Source organism: Topomyia yanbarensis, chromosome 1 (genome assembly GCF_030247195.1).
Source record: "Topomyia yanbarensis strain Yona2022 chromosome 1, ASM3024719v1, whole genome shotgun sequence".
Classification (NCBI taxonomy): Eukaryota; Metazoa; Arthropoda; class Insecta; order Diptera; family Culicidae; genus Topomyia; species Topomyia yanbarensis.
In genome coordinates this window covers 143,676,382-143,698,634 of record NC_080670.1, presented here as the reverse complement: position 1 = coordinate 143,698,634, position 22,253 = coordinate 143,676,382, and the positions used below count along the sequence as shown (strand labels likewise).

At 35.2% G+C, this 22,253-nt stretch overlaps 1 protein-coding gene across 1 annotated transcript; it reads right to left on the bottom strand.

Annotated features, from left to right (window-relative positions):
* Positions 1 to 1,623: 1,623 nt before the first annotated feature.
* Positions 1,624 to 21,384, bottom strand: LOC131676051 (uncharacterized). Its single transcript, XM_058955182.1, has 5 exons — positions 20,927 to 21,384; positions 4,362 to 4,846; positions 4,007 to 4,297; positions 3,872 to 3,945; positions 1,624 to 3,820 (listed from the first exon to the last, which is right to left on the bottom strand). Exons 1-5 carry the CDS (start codon positions 21,068 to 21,070, stop codon positions 3,753 to 3,755), a joined length of 1,062 nt encoding a protein of 353 aa, XP_058811165.1. The 5' UTR covers positions 21,071 to 21,384; the 3' UTR covers positions 1,624 to 3,752.
* Positions 21,385 to 22,253: the final 869 nt, after the last annotated feature.

Below are 22,253 nucleotides of genomic sequence, written 5' to 3'. Positions count from 1 at the left end.
ATTGATTTAATTCAATTATAAAATCATCAGTTTTTCCCCGCATATGAAAATGTGTTAAAGTAATTTCCACCAAGAAAAAAGGCAATCTCGCTTGTTTGTCTAATCTTCGACATATTAGCTTGCTCAGCGCGATGTCTAAAGTTTTTGAAAAACTTCTTAAAGAACAAATTTCTTGTTTCATTAACGAAATGAATTTTCTACATCCCTTTCAATCCGGCTTCAGAAAATTCCACATAGATGAAGGTGCGATTGATAAACGCGGAATTGCAATTCTTCTGTTACTTGACTTTGCCAAATTTGATAAAGTAATATCTGCGTGATCGAAGCCAGGCAGTTTTCTTCGATAGGATTATGTCTCCCTATCTGCCCATTGGGTCAGGAGTCCCACAAGGATCTGTACTTGGACCTATTTTGTTTTCACTTTTCATCAATGAGTTACCTTTAGTATTGGATTTTTGCTCGATATATTTATTTGCTTATGATGGTCAGATTTATTTTTGTGGAAATAAAACATATAGTATGCAATGTATAGCAAGACAAATTAACCATGATTTAGGAAAAATTCTTTTTTGGTCCCAACAAAACTTGCTGTTTATAAACCCCACGAAAACTAAAGCAATGTTACTAAGCAGGTCTGCCATTCTCCCGACTCCACCTCAACTTTATATAGACAATGCATTAATCCAATTTGTGAATCGCACTGTTAATCTAGGTGTTATATTCACGTCTAACTTGAGCTGGGATGATCAAGTGAATGCTCAGTGTGGAAAAATATACGGCACTTTGAAGCGTATGAATCTAGTTACTAAACATTTCGAAATTACCACCAAAATTAAACTTTTCAAATCACTCGTTTTACCACATTTTATCTATGGAGACTTCATATTCTCAAATGCGTCTGCAGCATCCATGAATAAGCTGAGAGTTGCTTTAATTGCGTGTGTTCGCTATGTCTACAACCTCTCCAGGTAATCCCGAGTTTCTCATCTGCAAAAATCTCTCATCGGTTACTCATTTGCAAACTTTTATGCTTATCGATCCAGTTTGATCCTATACCGACTCATTAGTTCCAAAAAAACCTGCATATTTATATTGCAAAATAAGGTAGCTACTTACCCCCGTACACTTAATTATCAGTTACCTCAGCACAATACTGCTTATTACAATCAGTCCATGTTCGTTAGGGGTATTTCTGTGTATAACAATTTGTCATACATTTTAAAATTCATTACCTCATTGAGAAACTTTAAACGAGAGCTGCTTTGTTACTTAAACAACGTGAATTGGAACGCGATATTAGAGAACAATTAGAATTAGATTTAAATTAATCTAATTCTAATTGTTCTCTAATATCGCGTTCCAATTCACGTTGATTTAGATTTGATACTTTTTCATATTATTTTTAAATACAGCACAGAATTTCATCAAGATGTAACATTTGAAAAGACTTAGTCTTACGTTACATAATGTCAGTGAAATAAATAAATAAATATTGATAATCAGTAGTGCAGCTTCGTGCTGATGTAATTTTCAAGTTACCAATTTTTAGGTTTATCGAGGAAAAAATCAATTTTTTCGCGGATTCTTTCTCTTATTTCTATAAAGTAACTCTTGAGTGACATCTCCGTGGAAAATAACAGGTAAGTTTATTTATGCGCGAATAAATACAAACGTTTAAAAAGTATGTGTACTGGTGGGGCAAGACGGACAGTTTCGATTAGTTCTATCGATTCATCCTTCAGAACTATAGTCCTAATCGAAATTATTTTTAGTTCTATTCAAGATAAGCACATTCCGACTCATTATCAATATTCTTCAGTCAGTAAAACTGGTTCCAATCATAGATTAATTTAAATTGCGATCCACAAATTATCAAAATTATTGGTTTTACTTGTCATCAAATCTGTGTTTCCAAAAATATTTTTCTAACTTCATGACGAAATCGAGATATGTGTCGCCGATACTGCAGAAAAAAACAGCAAATTATCCGATTCAAGATCATTTACTCTAATTTGGCATACATATTTCGAAACTAAATACTCGAGAATATTTACTCAAAGATACACAATATTTGAAAAAGCAAAATTAAAGAAAATGCTATTTGTAGCGCACTATCTGAATTGAAGTCAATGATGGTTTACACGCGAACTCCATACGTGATTGTCTCGAAATTGTGTTTACTGTAGCGATAAGAACGATTTCTCAAAAACCATCTTACCGATCTTGATGCACATATACTTGTAATCTTTGTTTTAGAATAGAAATTTATCCTTCGCATGCATTTTTATCACTAAACCCAATTAGAACAATTATTTCTGTGAACAATGTTTCGTTATAGTTAATCTACAGGAAACCAAGATGAGTTGAAATTGACAAAGCCCATGACATGCAAAACAATATCGTTAGAGATTTGGCAACAATACGGCCATGAATGGTTTTAATGGTTACCATTCAAAAATTATCCAAAGTGTGCGCTTAATATTTATTGAGGCACTATAGCCAAGATAGCAAATGGTGTTGGATTATGACTAGTCTTTCTTTTAGTTCTCATTCATTGATTTGTTTTATCCTTTCAGTCTAAGAGAGTTGAAGAACCTTTTTTCATTTCTTCTAGATGATGCTATGCTGATCTTGTGATAATTTCTTGTCCAAATGAGCTATCGTATGGAAAAATAACAGTTATCAACAACCTTAGTTTTTCAATTCTAGATCATTAATATTATGAATTAGGTCTTTTGTTCAAATTGTTTAGGGGAGAAGTTTGAGTTGTGAACCATTTTAGCATTTTTCCCTGATTGTCCAAATTTGTTTGGGGCCATCGTATCGGTCTAACTATGTTTGTATTTTATCATTAATGTTATGCATATTTGTTGAGTGTTTTGATTCTATTTTTCGATTCAATAGTGGCTTATGTCGTACTGAGATTGTAAATATTATTTTTGACGTTTCCAAAATTGAATTATGGCTGGGTTGTGAACTATTCGTTTTTCATGCTAGGTTTGTACCAAAACTGTCAAATATCATCAAACATTTCTCACTACGACGACAAGTTAGGTTAAACCAAATTTGTTTGGGGTAGAGGAGCTCTTATTCATCTCATCAGTGGAGATATTAAACTATTTCGTTGATTACTTGGCCTAGAACGAATGGATTAAATCCCACATTATCTGGCCAGTCAAAAAAGTTTCGACCTAGCAAAGTCTTTTCTGCATACGTACAACTATTAGTGTTTGATTTGGTTTTCTCCGCATTTTATCAGGATTTGCCAGATGGTTCACAACCCAGTTACTTTCTTGAAACAGCCAAAAATCACGTCCTCCAAAAATTGATCGTAGTCACTTACGCTTCGATCAAAACACAAATCTGTCTAGATAAAAAAGTTGCTTCCTATGTTCAGCTTTCCAACGGATGTTGGATGCTTCGATATCTCAATTCTGTAGAAAATTACAGTTCGCAAAAAAACCCTACTGCTTTAACTCATCAAACTTACCTCTTGCGGTATTCTTGTTACTTCACATGATGCTGAATATTTGTGAACTTACCTAGTGTTGGGAATAGATTTCTAGCTCGAGTTATCCAATAAAAATAAACTTAAAGAATGCATAGATGCTATATTCATTTTAAAACTATAAATCACTAAAAATACTTTCTCAGCCTCCGATGCAGTTCAATTGAAAAGCATTTTTTTAATATTTAACTAGTTCGTTTTGAGGTTATGCGCCTGTCATCCACCGTTTCAAATGAAACAGGAATCATTCCGCTGAAAGTTGATCTCGATTTTCACGCATTCGTTTGAGTTTTCGTTTCAATGCCAGAACACCTAAAACAAATAATATTGAATCATCATAATTTACAACATATTTAGACATACATTTTATAGTTTGGAAGGCCTTAGCAGATGAATTCTCTTTATCTCCATGACGTGTTCCGCTCAGTTTGCTTTTACTGTAAAATGAAGTCATGGTTGTTGTTGATGCAATATAACTACTCAATAAAACAATCTTACTCGTGAAAGAGCTTCAATTCGAGGTAAGCCCGCTCGAGATTACGGTGATGACGATAGTTGCGAGTATCGCCAAGAAGTATACAGCGTACAGAAGAATCGCCTCCAATGCAATCGTACGGATTTAAATGATAAATTTTATGATACATAAATTTCAAGATCGGCGAATTCCATACGCACGAACAGTACCACATCCAGAAAAAAATATTCAAATACATATAAAGTTCTTTGTTATTGGCGTACAATGTGGGAATGAGAAACTCAAACGGCAATATGTTGAGGAAAAGGTATAACCTGCACGTAGAATAAAAAATGAGAGGCTACTCCAACACTAAATAAAGAATTGCTGAAATACTACCATGAACTAAAATTAAGTATCACATATAACCTTAACGTAGTATCACTTTTTTCACTGGTATGTAGTGAAAGCAGGAGTAACGTCTCCTGAAACGCGTTGAACACCCCCAAGTAAATGTTGAGTAACACGCTGTAATTCTCCAGTCGCAGCATAAAACAGCATAGTAGTAATGCAGCATAGAAAACCTTGGATGCAGCTTCAGAATAATCACTATTCCTTAATCGAACCAAAGCGCCAATAGTATCAAAGGAGACCAGTACCATGGTTACGATTTCGAATTTAATCACATCGCATGCGGCTAGAAATATCGTGTTGTTGTACTGTGGGAAATATTTACTGCTTTGGTTGGCGATTTCCGGGCGTATCAGTAGCTTATGATACAGTCCAAGGAATACAGTTGCAGCCGTGTAAAAGCAGATGTTCCACGCGTGTTGAATAGTTTGGGAATGTTTGAGTGCCTGTACACGACCTCGGCGGAGAACAAGCTGTAACAAAAATGATTTATTTTAGATCTAAAAACCTGGTGGTGCAATTGTGCCTTTCTCATTTGTCCAAATTACGATTCCATAGCTGGTCGACACTGAAACATTGCTTAAGACCAGCGGCGGATCAAGGAGCAAGATCCGATAAGAAATTTTAAACTAGTTATAATTTTAAAGTAGCAACCCCTCACTACATACTCCTATTTAAGCCAACACAAGCCAAAAAAATTTAGCCGGGATTAGGTTGACGATTTTTAGAGCGATTGCATAACCTTTCTATATGAGAAAGGCAAAAATATAGTACGACATAGTCTATATATTTGCAGTGACAAGATTCCCTCCAGCAGAATGACAAATTTTTCTTTCGAATATGAACTATCTATCCTATTATTCAAAATATTAAAATTGATACTGAAATTGTTAGCATAAAGGTAATATTACCTTGACATTTATAAGAGGCTTTTGAGGCAAGCACACTAGTTGAACAAATAAAACGCCACGACATGCAATGTATAAGGGAAAAACCAACTCATTCAAAGAGGTTTCAACGTCGCAAAATGCTTAGTGTGGAAGCTTTCCGTGGCTTTACTTTTTGGCAGTTCCGACAGCATAAAGACTTTTCATATTCGATAAAAATCCCAAAATATTCTGACTCCAGCGGTAGAAAATAAAGTCTTAACCAGTCGTCGAAGAACTCTAAGCTTGCTCATATGACCCTATTCCACGCTTTTCTGAGCTTTCTTTACATTTTCATTAAGCCCTATGGACAACCATGTTTAGTAATTTTTGATATTTTTTTTTTTAAATAACCTGGTAATTTTTTTATGCATTGCAAGGGTAATACAGAATACAATCTAACAGATAACGTATTTTTGCCAAAAATCCATATAAGACTCTCATGCTTTTATGGGCAGTAAGCCTTTAATATTAAAATACTTCAGTTCCTTGTTCACCCAAGCAGTATTTAAAGTTTTATACCTTACAACAAGTGCAATCTAAGTTTTAAGAGGCTCTTTAAGAGTGCCTTAAAACCGAAAATGTTACTTGGGAAGCAAAAGCCATTAAAACACAAAATGAAAAATGTTTGACTTATACTATGTTCACACTACAGAATTAAAACATGTTTTAATAATTGGCAACAAGAAAAACGTCATGAAGATAGCGTTAAAACACGTTTTAACTCGTATTGTGAACGTAGTATTACTTTGACTTAACGACTATAAAAAAATTGTTCAAATGTTATGTTATTATATGGAAATTGACACTCTCTGTTTCGCAAAAAAAATGATGAACGATATTTTTTTCAACGAAACAGTTTTGGCCCCATTAGCCCGTACATGCTGAATTTTCCACACCGCTACGAATGCTAGCAGAATGTTGCAAAAAGTCGCGCCCGGAAACTCTACACGACGCTGCTAATGAAATAGCGATGCTGCACATATGCACTTCTGGCAAACGCAGTGTACGTCATGTATTCGTGACCCAAGGCATCATAAACAGTGAGATTTTCAATATTGAGTGCCTTAAAAAACCGCTTGTGCCATTTTTGAGACGGCACGATCAAAAACCGTTGTTTTGTACCGATTTGACTTCATACTACTACTCGAAAAACTTGCAGGATCGGGATGCAACTAATTTTGTGGATTTTGACATGAGCTCACTAAATTGTTTCGATCTCCGTCCGATCGAAACTTATTGGAACTATGATGAAGTGCGAACGTCGGGAGACCAAAAGAGAGACGCAGGAAGAGACGGAAATGATGAAGATGTCATGCTAATGTTATAAATAATTATTGCAATATTCCGATTTATGAAAAATCATTACACATAAGGAATAAGGGGCCAATCATATACCACGTGGACCATAAAACCTTCGTTTGACCCCCTCCTCACCCTACGTGGACAAGCGTGGACAATTCATGCATCCATACCCCCTCCCCATAATGTCCACGTGGACTTCCTCGAAGTGTTTGTCAAGTAATATCATTAAGAGGGTTTCTACTTTCATGTATTCGTATTGTGTTTGGCTATTTTGATACTGGCTGTAACCTGTAACGAACTCTCGGCACATACACTTCTCTTCCAGCTCGCTTCTATTTTCATTACATTTTCATTTAATTTTTAACATCTAATTTTTTTAGTGGCTGCGTCATTATTGCCCAGTATCTTTTGATTATATTGCAGTCTTTGAGCACAAAATTTATCTTGATGACTCTATACAACTATAGAACTGATTTTGCATAACGGAAAAATGTCGAATTAGGCAAAAAACAAAAACCACAGTCTTGTCTAAAAGAGGTAGTCGACATTTTTGAAGGCACTCTTCGTGGTAAGTTCCCTTCCCTGGTTAAGAATTCCGGTTGTGACATAAATCTAACTTCATTTGTCGCAACTGAAGGTTGCTTGCCAGACCAGAAAACTTCTGGCCAATTTCGATTTATTGTTTGTATTTTGCCGCGATATTAAATTTATCTCTAGCTGTAAATATCAGGTACTTTCGAAACCGTGGCATTCACTGCCCCGAGTCGTTTCCAATAAGATACTTTCGGATTACTGTGATATGTGAGCTGAATTGTCTTACGTTTGTTTTGCAAAATTTTCTGGTTATTTTAATTTATAGACAGAAATCGCAGCAAATTTACCAAACCGTGCAAAGAAATTTCACAAAATTTACAGAATACGAACATTACACATTAAACGGTATTTCCACAAAATTTGGTTATTCTGCGTCATTCGGAGAAGGACTTGCGGGACATTGTTTTCGTGATAGCAGTAAGAGTGGGAAGCCCACAAAATCTGATCCCTTCGCTCAATAATCCTTGTAGAAATCAACCAGTTTGTGAACCAGAACTTTCTGAAGGACTTTATTGCACCTTGCGCACGTGCTATGGAGAGAAAAAGATCGATGCGCTGTAGTAAACTTTTTCCTGGATATTTGACCAACGACAAATACTCATCAAACTCTTCAGATTTTATATACCTGTACTAAGCGACACCCTCGCTAAATCATCTGAAAGCCAGCCTGACAAAAGCTTGGGATAATATTTCTGGTATGGCACTGGCGTCAATCATTGGCATTTTCCCTAAGCGGTTGAGGGTCAGCATAAAAACCAATAGAGACATTAATGTAAATATTCCATAATCCTACATCCCCCAAAAATACCCGCATAAATGTGTACCATATGCCAACCATTGCGTCAAACGTTTAAAAAACATTTCCAATATGCTTCGTTCAACAATAGAATAACCACTGCGTGGTATAATATCGAACGTAACCACTGTCGTTTTTTTTCCATACTCGACCATACAAACAACGGGTTGTTAAGAACAGTCACCATACCAAAATGTGCTTTTTCCCATATAAATTTTACCAACATACCATTCACGAACCATACAGATTATGATGACAAGAATATTTTAGATCTAGCGAGACATAAAATATTAAATGGAGAAAAAAATCTCTTCCTTTTCACATTTCAATTTTATCGATTGATGAATTTTTATTGTGTGACACGCCATTTTCGGAAGAAAGTTTTATTGACACTAATAGCGGTAAGCTTGAATCTAGTTGGTACCGCCACACGGTACTATCTTTGATTTTAGGCCCGAGTTTAGTCCGGCCTAAGACGTTAGTACCTGTCATTACAGAAATGGCTGCATCCTGAAGTCAAATGAAAACAGTGTAAAAGGCCGCCGTGTTCCTCTTGCATACATCTCAATAATTTGAATCAACTTTTCGAACTTTATGTGCAATATTATGGCCCATGTTGCACAAAAAACATATGAGGGCAAGTAAGCAAGTTTTATCCCGTACGAAAAACAGGTGTAATCGAATTTTAAATGCCGTTTTTTAATATTCTTTATCGTCCTATATCTAGAAGGTGCTACACGCTCATTTCAAAATGCCACATCGAAGAGTTATATTGTAGGTTAGCAGAAGTCGAATCATATTGAAACAAACTGTCGAACGAAATTTTATAATTGGATTCAGAGATGAAAATTATTTTCGTTCGTTAGTTTACCTATGGCTATCAAAATGAGTGAAGTTTAATTTGCTCACATTTTTTAGTTATTTTAACATGAGGAAAAGAATATATAATCACAATTTGTTCCCTTTTCTAGTTGTATCTTCTCTCAAAGAACACCATAAGCAAGTGGAAGTTTATTTATATTTTTACTGCTTTCGAAAGAGTTCAAAACTAAGATTGAATAAAAAATTGTAAATGAAACCATGCCATATAGCCTAAGTAACACTTTTAAATATGACGGCAAACAAACTGTTACAAATATTATCATTTTGATCGTTATTTAAAACTTATCGGAGCTTGTTTGTATTGTTTCGTAATTTATAATTTTCTAGCATATCTTGAACGATTTGCATTTCCGCTGTAGTACAAATTTTCGTTTAATTCTTTTTGATAGAACAGATATGCACAGGGTATGAAAGAGCTGTGAAAGCTGAGACTAGACAGATGACTTGGCAAAATTACGCAAAAAGTTGAACACGGAAAAATCACTTAAATCGTGTCGGAACATAAGGGGGGTTGTGTAAGGTATAATCGGCAAAAAACTGGATACTTTAATTTTTTTTCGATGCAAAGATTGTCTTTTCAGTCAGGCGCCACATCGAAAACTGTACACCATAACTCAAAATCTACTGGACCAAACGTTGAGACATTTGCACAGTTGTTTTTCACAGCATTTCACAAGTAGTTAAGGTTTTTGGTCAATTTTCGATTTTTTCGTAGTACTTTGAAACCAAAGTCCGATTATTGCTAAAACAACGATTAACATGTTATTGTAAAGTAATACTATTTAGCAGTTTGCAAAAAGCTCTTGTAGTTGCCTGGACAATGATGTGAAGAAGAAGAAGAAGAAATGTGAAAAATTCAGAACGATTGGTCCAAGAAATTTTGTCTGCATCTAGTATCAGGTTCAATTTGTAAATTTATAATTGTCAATTCATTATCAGACAGATGGCAGACTATAGGAAATAACTAATTATAATTTTTATTAATTAAAATTACTGGACTTGGATTAAAATTACTGGGTAGTCGTGCTGATAATTTGAATTACTTCATTTTCAGCAAAGTAGGTCTGCCAAATTCTATATGCATGGTTAGTAGACTAGTTGGGTAGGATGGTATAATAAGCCCCACCAGGCTAAAATTTTAGATTTCCATTCCATGGACGACATAATTATCTGAAGCAAATAAATAATTTTTATGGCATTTTTCATGTGTTGCAGAACAGCAACTGATACAAACTTTTCGAAAGATGTAAGCTTCCACTCTTTTTCTATAAGCATTTGATTTAATTTGGAACAGTCAGATTTGGCTGAACTGACAAACTACCAAGTGTAATGTTAGAGAAGCTCTTCAAGCCCTTGGAGTGGCTAGCGCCTAACAATACAACTCTATAACATTCTCGATGGTATGCACCATTATTAGCAAAATAACGTTTTAGTCAATTATGGATCTTAAATAATAAATTGTTTAAGCGGTTACTCCACTGTAAAATTTTAAAACTATCGATTTTCTATTTATTAGTTTAAAATGTGCTTTAGGATGTAAAAAATGATATCCCAAAACATGGAGAACGAAAACAATTCAAAAATATACAAATCTCGACAAACATATGATTACGGCGTATAAGCCAACTGTCAAAATTCACTTTGAGAGGAAATTCTGGACAAACCGTTACTCACCAAGCACAAACGTTGGTAGTAAACGTGAGAGAAAAGTTTTCTCTTTCATTAACTGATGTGAACTGTATTCAGCCAGTAACGGTTTGTCCGGAATTTCCTTTCAAAGAGAATTTTGACAGTTGGCTTTTACGACGTAATCATACGTTTGTCGAGAAATTTTCAATTTTGCCGCAACGCTTCTTATGTATAACCCATGTGTACTGCAAACTTTACCCGCGTTTTTCTCGAAACCACTGGCCGGAAATGTAACCCGAACAAATGATTTTTGGTCGCTTTGAAATTTTCACAGTATATTCAAAATTGATTTCTCCAGTCACGTACGCAGGATTAAATTTTTTATTGCTTACCTTTTTATTGATTAACGAATTTGTGTAGATTTTTATGACATTTTCTACGTTTTATCACTCAAAACTGCGCCATTTCGCTTAAAATCAAAATATCGAAAAAAAACCCTACGTACATCGCTATTGACATAAGGAATCAGAAAAACTTTAGTTTTTGGCGCTAGGTAAAAAATCACGGGAGATAGATTTCCGACCTTCCAAAAAACGCGCATGAGGTGAAAATGCTGCAGAGCCGCCATCTTGTGATGAAATTGCTCGAAAAAAATTATTTTATTTGATGCAATACTTATGTTATAAATCCCATTCAACAAGATGTCGATTCACCATTTTATTGAGCAATAAAAAAAATTCTCGAAATAATCAGACTATTAAATGGCATAAACAGTGAATTTTAAATTAACTTTATTGTACAGTTTTTTAACATAACCGTGTATTGCTGATCAGAACGCAGCAATGCAAATGGCAGCATCATGTTACCGGAAGAAGACAAAAAATGCAAAAATTTGTCATGCTTCTCCTGCACACATTTCGTTATTTCCAATCCTCTTTTCGGCTTTCTTCTGGATAAATATGGCTCCCTTTGCTCGCAATAAAGATGGCAATAAATAAGCCAGTTTATCAGGTAGGAAAGACAAGCACTGTAGAACTACACTAATAAAATAAAATACCAATTAATGCGTCGAAAACTACGCATTTTCAATAAAAGTGGAATAACCCATTAAGTGGGTAAAAAGTTCGTATCCATAAATGAATACAGCTCTTGTACGTCAACCTGGGTATGCTTTACCCTTTATTTTTCGCAGAACTGTTACAACAAAACGCGTAAAAAATATCCATTCATGAAAATCGCGCCAGAATGAAAAATACTGTCAATAGAATTATTTCTGAATTAAAAAAACATAAAATAACATTCATTTCACATTATTGTCTCCATAACTACTTAACAAAATAAAACTGCCAACTGGATATATTTTTGGTGGCTGGATCTTTTGGCTGCTCTAAAAATGCCAAACTTGCGCATATTTGCAACATCCTCAGTAGTTCCCGCCACGTACTCAGATGCAGGCCGGTAATTTGCAGATTCCGCTACGAACCTTAGTTTGCAGGTAAACTCGCTTAAAATAAGTCTTAATGACTTTTCACTCATTATTAAGATCAGTATATCCATTGACATTATCTCATCGAGTAGTTGTGAAATGAATAAAAAGCACCCATTGTTAGAAGCAAAAAATACCCATTTTTTGACAGCTCGAATAACTTCCGAAAATGGGCAATTTGAATACTTAAAATGGGTAAAGTTTTTTTACCGTGTTTATCTACCCGCATTTTTTTATTTCCTCGTTTCCTTCTCTGTACCAGGCTTGCGAACTGCTAACATTTATTTTGGCTGGCACCTAAGACAACACAGTCACAGCCAGCGGCGAGCCCAGCTGCCGAGCGCTGCTATAGCCGTTCAGTGTCTGAATGAGTGCTGTGTGTTACCGTGAGAGGTATGACACACGCAAACGAATTAGGGTACAGTCATTTCGTAGCACTCATGTACAGAAGCCGAAGGTTTGGTTGTTTCTGAGTGGCGATGTACAGTAATGTGCTCAGAGGGTAAAGTTAGGTGCTTCGGGAATGTTACGAGTTCGATATGTTGTGACAGCAGCATATCTGAACTGTTTTGCTATCCATAACCGTGATGTCATAACATTTTTCTCCCGACAGCTGGGAGGGAATGTATTGGGCAATATAGAAAGAGGAAGTGTGCCAAAATAGAGTGGGAGAATGGTCAGCTATTATTTATTTTTTGTTGGCGATGCACAATTTGATTGTTTAAGAAGATTGAAAATAATCTAAGATTATTTTCTTAACCGATATGTGTCCAACAAAAAACTCCTTCAACAGGCCGACGAGGGTACCCGGGTACCCACAAATTGAAATGCTCATAACTATGGCTTTCTTTAACCGATTTGGACACTTTTACATGTTTTGGATTGAGGAACTCGTCCACTTTTTTATTCAGTAAAATTTAACCGGATGAATGAACCTGGTTCTTGGTAATCCGGATTTTCCGGAGTAATGTTCTAGTGCTAGAGTATGATTTGTAAATTTTGATAATGTCCTAGCAATAGGAGTATCAAAACTCTTCAAATTGTCTCGGAAGTCTGTTATTTATTGTTAGAGGACCATATAGCAATTTGACCTCAGAATCGCCACACACTGCTCCACGGGAACCTGCTCCGGAATGTCCGTTCCACGGTCAAATCACCAAATGGTTCCAAATCCACGGGATACAGCATACAGAAGCAATTCCATGAATTTTGATACCCATATTGCCAGCATTCCATTGAAATTCACAAATAGTATCCCAGAACTGGAACATGCTTCCGGGGGGAGAGAGGGGGCGTCCATTTTGGGCAATTTTTGCCTTTTGTAATTTATGAATCGTCTCCAAGTCGTGTGAATTTGAGGAATGATTTAAATTTTCATCTACTTTGTTCACAGCTGAGCAATGTTGCTGTAATCTTTTCGCACTATTTTGTATAAATTACAGTTAAGGGTTTCTATTTATTTTTCTATCGTATGATTGCTCTGTTTCTTATATTGAGATGAGAGTTAAATCAGTTATACACATGGAGTGGTGAACCCATTCTCAGTATATTCTCATCTAAACTTTACCCATTTGAAACCGTTGCTTATCATCTTTGTTTCACTTATTATCTCAAATGGGGTGCGCGTTCAAGTTACCATTTCGCTTAAACACATCTATTCGATAATTAACAAGCCACTTTTGTTACTTATATCTTTCTTATGAAATAAGTAAAGGGATGAATACCAATCTATATGAATTCCTGATCGTTAATTGATACGAAAATTGTTTCGTGTAAGTTGACTAGATTGGCTAGCATTATGTTACGTGCTATGTTATTTCTATTCAATTTCCACAAACATTGCCATTGTATGTTGGGGTAAGGGGTTCAGCATGAAGAAAAAATACTTTTTGCAAAAGTTTTTTAGCACTTTTCGTGAAGCGAATTGATCAAAACTTTTGTAATATCGACAAACGACGCGGTGATGAAGCTTTTTGTAGAACGTCTCTGGAAAAAACATGATTTGCGTTTTTACTTTCCATTCAAAAACTACTTAAGCGATTTCTTTCAAACACATTCTAGGTAAAAAATACCTAAACCCTACGTTGAGTTTTTAAGCTATTTTTTGATTAAGGGGGTGTTTAATCATAAAAAGGCGGAATTTTTCGTCAAAAATAGAAATTTTTATTTAAAACTAGCTAATACCCATCGCGCGTTGCTGCAACTTTCAACGAAATAGGAGGAAAACACAATTTGTTCCGAAGCGTCATCTGGCGCGCAGACAATCCCCATTCAATAGCACACAAACACACTCCACAACAAATGCCTATGTATGATTTTTTATGGCGCTTGTTATTGCTATTGAAATGATACATAATAATGTACAAAAGTTTTGATCAATTCGCTTCACGCAAAGTTCTAAAAAAATCGCAAAAAGTGTTTTTTCACGCTGAAACCCTTACCCCTTAATCATAATTAACTCCAGGCTTTTTTATCGTTAGGTGAAATCAATTTCTTTAATTGTAGCAGTCCAGTTACGGTACCCCAATTGTTGTTTATAGCTGTGATCTTCCACTTCTTCAGCTCCATTTTGAGGGCACTCGATGAGAATCCACAGAATTGTTCTGGTCCGATAAAATTAGTGGAAGACCCTCAATTTCCTGGAATCCAGTATAGATTGACATGATTTTTCTCCGCCAGTTGTCGGAGTGCAAGGATGGACTCCCATATTAGTTTTGAGCGACATGTAGGAGCCCTTAGGGCATTTAGTGCTGCTTGACTATCTGAGAAATTGCAGATATTTGAATACTGGTATCTTCTCTTGGAAATTTGGGTACCATTACCACAAAGATAAAAAATCATTGACAAAAGACGTTGATCCCATCTTTAGAGATACAAAAATATTATTGCGTTGAGACCAGCAGTGAAAAACGTGTTTCTAATAGATAAAATCTCCCAATTTCATGCATATCGATATCTGGAGAAGACTGAAATTCATTTCAGTACTAGAATATTATTTTTTTATTATTCAAAACATGATAAAATCATGAGAGATCACGGAGTGTTCATTTTAAACGCAAGATGTTTTTAGTAATCCAATAAGGATGTAACCTTTTTTACGATGAAAAAGTGAGAAAAATTTGAATTCCAAAGGTGATAAAGATTGATAAAGCAATGATTTTATTATATCTAAGGTATAGTTTTTTGATAGTACATTTTTCGTAGTAAAAAAACAAAGGAAGGTTTATAAAACTTATTGGTAATTGGTAGAGCCACAGATAACAGACGCTTAGGCTAGAATAAAATTTCTTCAAAAACCTGTGTAAAGATACGCTAAAGTACGAGAATAACTAATTACGAACAATTGTGGAAAAATGAAGATCGGTTACCTAATTTTATGGCAATCGTAATCATGTAAAAAATATTTAGGAGAAAAAACATTTCGAGAAAATCCAGTTTAATGTTTCAAGTAATCGCTGCTCATGGTAAGCGAAATGCGAAAATCTTTTGTCGGACCTCCATGAAATTTTTAAAAAATATTCTCGGTGTACTTTCAAATTGATTTTTTTTTCAATTCAATCAATATAAAAAAGATATGTAACATAGTTCCGAACTCTTTCACCACTGGGTTAGTTTATTTATATAATGTCGTGCAAGTTACAAGTCGAAACTAACTACCGTGTGATGTAACAGTCCTTGCTGATGTTTAAAAGTTATTTTGAAAATTTTACTGATTGAACATTTTCGGAAAAATTCGTGGTGAAATTTAACGTTACTTTCGGCATTTTAATCCATTCGAAGATAATTGAAAGATCCCATCTCACTATTAGATACAATAAAGCGGTTCTTGGTAGGTGCACTTGCAAATAAATCGTAAAGTTTTAAAATCAAATTTTCTCTCCCTCCCCCTTTTAATATATCAGTAATCACATGATTGAACACCCATAAACATTCGGTAATCTGGTCTTAGCAACATCCAAAGTAACACTGATAAGCCAAGTGAACAGGTTACTAAAGTACTGTTTTGCTTACATGAGCTCCAGAGACAGAAAGCGAAAATAAAAGAAACGAAAATTTCCGCAGCACAGCGAAGCGATGATGTAGCATGTGTGTGTTATTATTTGGTGAGCGCCGATAGGCAAAACTAATCCCAAAGCATAGCGTAAACTAAACTGTCGGGCTCATTGGTGACAGCATGGGAAAAGAGTAGCTGTTTACCACAACGGGTCTATCTCGGACTCGGGAGAAAAAGACAGCTTACAGAACAGAACGAACATAACATTCCCGAATGGAAATGTTATGAGATCCATGACATTTCCAGTCGCTGCTGTTGCAGTACTGGGCAGTCGGCAGCTGCCGCCAGTTGCGTTGTATGATTGTCTGCTCATTCGTGTCGTTCTCCGGTACATTTCGCAAGCCTGCTCTGTACACGCTTGATTCCAATTGCACATCAAAGGGTTACAGTAGAGCACGTTTGGATAAATTGAGATCAATTCAATCAATTCAGATCAAAGTTGTTTTTGTGAATTAGAAGCAGAACTACAATAGGAATTGTTTTGATTCTTTTCTTTTTGCTTATCGCTAAGAGAATAAGCGGGACCATTTAATTCGTTAATATAAATCGATAACATATTTTCACGAATTATTGCCCATATATCTATTGTATCACACATGAAAAAAAGTAAATAACGGAAGAAAATTATTGTTTTAGGGGATAGATCCAAACAAATGACAATTGGGTATAGATCGTAAAATGCAATATATTATGAATTTTCCTACATTCGTGGTTAGCAAATTTAATCAGAATGTTAACAGTTTAGAAATTAGCTCCTCAAATACTCTAAGCTAAGAGTAAATAATTGATTTTAAATATGTGCAATGTTCCAATAAGAATAAAATCACATAAAACATCTGAACACAAAATATTTTGAAATTTATTGTGATCACAACGGTGCTCAATATATTTATTTCGATTTTTGGCATATGCATCAATAGTTCTGAACAACCGGTACATTATTCCAAAACATTGCTTGAACCGCGAATCAGAAAAGAATACGACATAAATATGGAATACATCATATTAAAATATTAATTAACTCTATAGAAATAATTAAACAGGTATAAGATTCTGTCAGTTGTTGTAATGATCATAAGTTAGTTTGAAGCAAAATTGCGTATAAACGGCACAAATAGTTACAGGGTGTTGGTAAAAATATATTGCTAGGATGTTTTAAACTCTCATTTATGTTTTAATGTACTTATTATTTTATTCATAAAATCATAGAAATTTTGTTAGCAAATAAAATCGTTCCAATTTGCATTGATGCATTATTGAAATATATCTATATTCTGTCTGCCACAGTGCAAAAAAAAATAAATATAAGGCTCGTGAATATAAATGATCATTCTGTCAAAGTTTAATTTTTTGTTTGATCTTTGTTTACTTTTTATTCAAACCTCGCTGAAAAACGTGTATAATTTTAATTCGCAGGCTTTCATTGATAATTGATCTTTATTTCAAACTTGTGAAAATTCACTTGAAACGAAAATAAATGTTCTCCCCCACGTCGATAGGTATCATGTTCAATTAGAATGACACTCACAGTTCATTTTAAATTCAAATTGAAATATTTTAACCAATTTTTTAATCAAAGTTTGAAATCTCGACAAACATATAATTCCGGCTTAAAAACCGACTGTCAAAAATTCTCTTTGAAAGGAAATTCCGGACAAACCGTTACTCGCCAATCACAGATGTTGGCAGTAAACAAAAGAGAAAAATGTTCTCTTCCATTAACTGCTATGAACTATTATCCAGCGACGGTTTGTCCGGAATTTCCTTTCAAAGAGAACTTTGACAGTTGGGTTTTAACCAGTAATCATATTTTTATTGAGAAATAACTATCATGGCACCAATTACAACCGATGATTCAGCCACCTCTAACTCGACGAGCGCCTATTCAAACTGAATAAAAACATGCATATGTATATCAATTTATTTTCTTTTGTGCATATTATGTCACTACAAAGTATGTTCAGAAACATATCGGCAACAAGTTGACAAAATTGTTCCCAAACCCTATGGAACGAGATATTTGACGAAGAAAGCTATTTTGCTGCAAGAAAATATCGGAATGAATTTACTTATTTTCTTTAACTTGAATTTGTTGTTTTTTAACATTGACGTGTAACGCAGATCAGAACGCAGCCATATAAATGACAGCATCGTTTGATTAAAGCTTACCAAATATTTTAGGCCGGTTTAAAAGTTAGTCCGGTTTAAAAACAGTTAGTACGGCTTTGTGCTTACGGCTATAAATGGACTGAGCTATCGCCGTGACGTTGCAAGACGGAGATGTTTGATCATGTTAATCTACAGATTTTTGGAGCAGCGTAAATGGATATACGAATAACAAAGGCCACCAGAGTAATATTAACCTCTGGCACAAAAGTACTCATCTACGTTTCGAAGATAAAATACATCAGAGGAAGAGGTTCTAGAGACGACAATGTGAACCTCCGATCCCGAGTTCGGATTGACGGTGACGAAATCGAGATGGTCGACGAATTCGTGTATTTGAGCTCACTAGCAACCGCCGACAATTATGCCAGCAGAGAAATTCAGAGACGGATCTTGGCGGGAAATCGTGCCTTTTTTGGATTCCGGAGGACGCTTTCTACAAGACGCTGATTAGACCGGTGGTTCTCTACGGCCACGAGACCTGGACTATGTTCGTGGAGGACCAACGCGCCCTTGGAGTTTTCGAACGAAAGGTGTTGCGTACCATCTATGGTGGCGTACAGATGGAAGACGGAACGTGGCGCAGACGAATGAACCATGAGTTGCATCAGCTGCTGGAAGAACCATCCATCGCGCATACCGCAAAAATAAAACGTTTGCGGTGGACTTCGTAAGAATGTCGGACGACGACCCGGTGAAGATGGTTCTTTAAGGCGACCGTATAGGAACAAGAAGACGGGGCGCACAGCAAGCACGGTAGATCGACCAGATAAAGAAGGACCTGCGGACCCTTCGAAGACTGCGAGGCTGGCGACAAGCAGCAATGGACCGAGTGGAGTGGAGACGGCTTCTGCATACAGCAAGAGACAACAAGGCCCTAGCCTGAACGGTAAGGTTACTTATGCCAACCGATGTACAATGTACACTCAAAAAAATTATCACTTACTTATCATATGCAAAAACATATAAATTTTCCCCATAGCACATTTCATGTAAATATTACATGTTTCACACCTAAAAGATTTTATTGTTAATCAAATTAAAATCATCTCGACTGCACGTATATGCTAAGTGAAATTCAGATGCTTTCCATCGGAATGTCACATACTGTCTAGATGGAATCCGTATTATTTTTATATGAGTTTCAGTCGATTTTCAGTTGCATTTCACATAGCATTTTCTTATGTGTTTAAGAAGAGTGTAGGATGTAGAATAAATATGAAGGCATTTAATTGTTATTGTTTCCACCATTCATATTGTTTCCACCATCGATTCCAATTTTGTGAAATTTTATAGCTTCCGTGTATTCCAATAAAACTGGCAGTTTATTTATTCCCAGATTCTGAAATGTAATTACGTTTTAATGGCATTGTTCTTAATGTATATAATAGATTTAATTTTTATTTAAATACCTTTAGTAAACTGTTCGAGAATCTCCGGCTGTAATTGCGCTGCGTAATGCGCCATATTGAATCTGTTTACTTTTTTCACATTTTACATTCACATAATACTCACGTGCTTTACATACAACACTTGAAGTGTGTGACAATCACATAGAACTATGTATTGTATACTTGAAAGTTATTGGTACCTTATTTGAAAGGCATCATTGTAGGTATGAATGTTAATTGCTGCACACGAATCTAATATGATTTGTCATTTTTAACATTTATGTGCTTTTTCACATGAAATATGTGATTTTTTGGCTGTGTAGTATTGTTTATTGCTTTGAAAGTTGGATTTTTGATGCACTTTGCTCTCACACTTTTTTCGCGGTTGCCAAATAAAATGACATGAAATCGACAAAAAATTAAATTTTTCGATCAAATATATTATAAAAACCGCGATACTGGCAGTCATGCTAACCTACCAGAAGTTTGATTTTGACACTTTTCGATGTCAATAATCTGTCAGGTCAACTGAGTTGTACTTTTTGATTCATCACACTTTTATACTGTGCAGTTCGATTTGGTGGGAGCTGTGCAATATACACGAAAAGTATTGGAAATGGTAGCTAAAATGAGTATGGTAGTATAACAGTTGAATTATCCCCCCCCCAAATTCTCCTCGAAGATTTTAGCTCTTCCTGTCTCTTCTTGTTTTAACTATTATATTATATAATCTCGTTTAAAATGCCCAACTCTACTACCCACTAAAAATAACTCTAATTACGAATCTTTACAAAATTCAATCATGCCCTCCAGTTATTCCTACTTTTAAGATAGTCGTAAAAATTGTCCCCCTTAGTTAAACATTATTTGCTCCAATAATCTCACTGATAAAAATGTCAAACCATATTGCCATAAAAACTAATGACCTGAGACTTACGAAAATCATATTACCCCCTTGTGTAGATATACAAGATAGCTATAAAATCACATGTTTCATTTTTAAAAAATCAATATGTAATCCCCTAGTTTTTATTAAATTAAAATGTAAAACACAACAAAATTGGCACCTTTAACCTAACGCAAACGTGCCTTATCAAATAAACGAATTGAATAAAAGAAAAAAGTTGAATTATAATGCTGGAATATATCAGTAGTATTCTCAATATGGTGAGTATTATATGAATAGTTTGGAAATGGTTCATACACAAGCAATAGTTTTGATATAAACATTATTCACGGACAATTTTTCTACACCCTGTAGCACTCCTGACAGTCATAGCCCAGTATGACACTCAATCATCGATTCTTGTCAAAGTATGCTTACCTCCAAGCTTCTTCTGAAGTAGAAAAAGATTATCGCCAACAGACAACATAGCCAAAATATTGAGTTAATCGTTTTCCTCGGGCTGGTATCGCTACCGAAGACCGACTTCAGAGAGCGAAGATACAGTGCAGTTTGAAACAACATAATTTATGTTCAATACCTAATCACGATGGTCGAAATTCAACCAGCGAGCGATGAAATTAAAAGTAATGTTTATTGTTGCTCATTTTCACTGTTATTTTTCGCTTGTCATGACGTTATGCAGCATAACAAGACTTTCTTTCAGCGCTAAAATGGTATCCAATGCGAGTTAAATCTATTCGAAGAAGAAAGAATATAAACTAGGTATTTTACACCAAATTAAGACATCAATAAATAACTTTTTCAACTGTACTGTTGCTATTCGTTTTGTTTTGATTACTACTGACAGTGCTGTTGGTGAAGCCATTTTTATCGTTTGAAAGTCACACAGTTGCCCAATGCCGTACAAAAAGGTTTAGAAGGTTGGCGTATTAGTACAAGTGTTAGTGTGAAAAGCAAATGCACAAACCGAGAATGTTATTGAAAAATGGATTGGCATCTTTACGCTGAAAATATATCTTACAGAATATAGTTAAAAACTGAAAAATCCAACCAGCGACATTCGCTTGATTAGTACTAAACCATTACTAAGTAGTGCGCATTATAGCGCATCAATGAACGAATAATGGGCACTACTTCCGACGTGTTTCCCTTACTTAGAACAAGAGAAAATACGATTGTCTCTGATTGGATTTTACAGTTTTCAACTGCAACCAGAATATAGAGGGAGCTACATGCTTGAGGTGGATGTTTCGCGTGTAAATTCGCAAATTGGTAAATTTTTTGTAAAAGTTTATGTATTTTTTGCATTTTTTGAGATAAAACTGAATGTGAAGTGGAAGAAAACTAATTTCCTTCAAGATGACAATCGACATATATTTTTAATTTTGAGTACCGCTGTGATCAAAACAGAAGTGGATACAGAAACAGCAAACACAAATAGTTCTCTTCGTTTACGGACCGTTTTCGGATAATTATTAAACCGCCACGTACGTGAGTCAGTGGCAATACGCAAAAACAGCTAAATATTTATTTATTTATTTATTGATTTTCCATCTGACCTACATGGTCTACATGAAATATGAAATATGGAATGAGGAAAAGCCCATTTGCAGTTAGTGTGACACCCTCCAAATGCGCGTAAAAACCTCAAATATGTCTAAATATGACAATTGCACCAATATACGAAGGTATGCTTGACGATAACACGGCAACTAGCTTAATTCCTTGAGAAAGGCGCAATACA

What these genes read in the sequence shown, in the direction of transcription:
- LOC131676051 (XM_058955182.1), bottom strand. Translation starts at nt 21,070, where the DNA reads ATGTTGTTTCAAACTGCACTGTATCTTCGCTCTCTGAAGTCGGTCTTC. An exon ending in ACTTCAGAAGAAGCTTGGAG is followed by an intron (nt 4,847 to 20,926) that starts GTAAGCATACTT and finishes TTTTTGTTACAG; the next exon opens with CTTGTTCTCCGCCGAGGTCG. An exon ending in GAATTGAAGCTCTTTCACGA is followed by an intron (nt 3,946 to 4,006) that starts GTAAGATTGTTT and finishes TTCATTTTACAG; the next exon opens with TAAAAGCAAACTGAGCGGAA.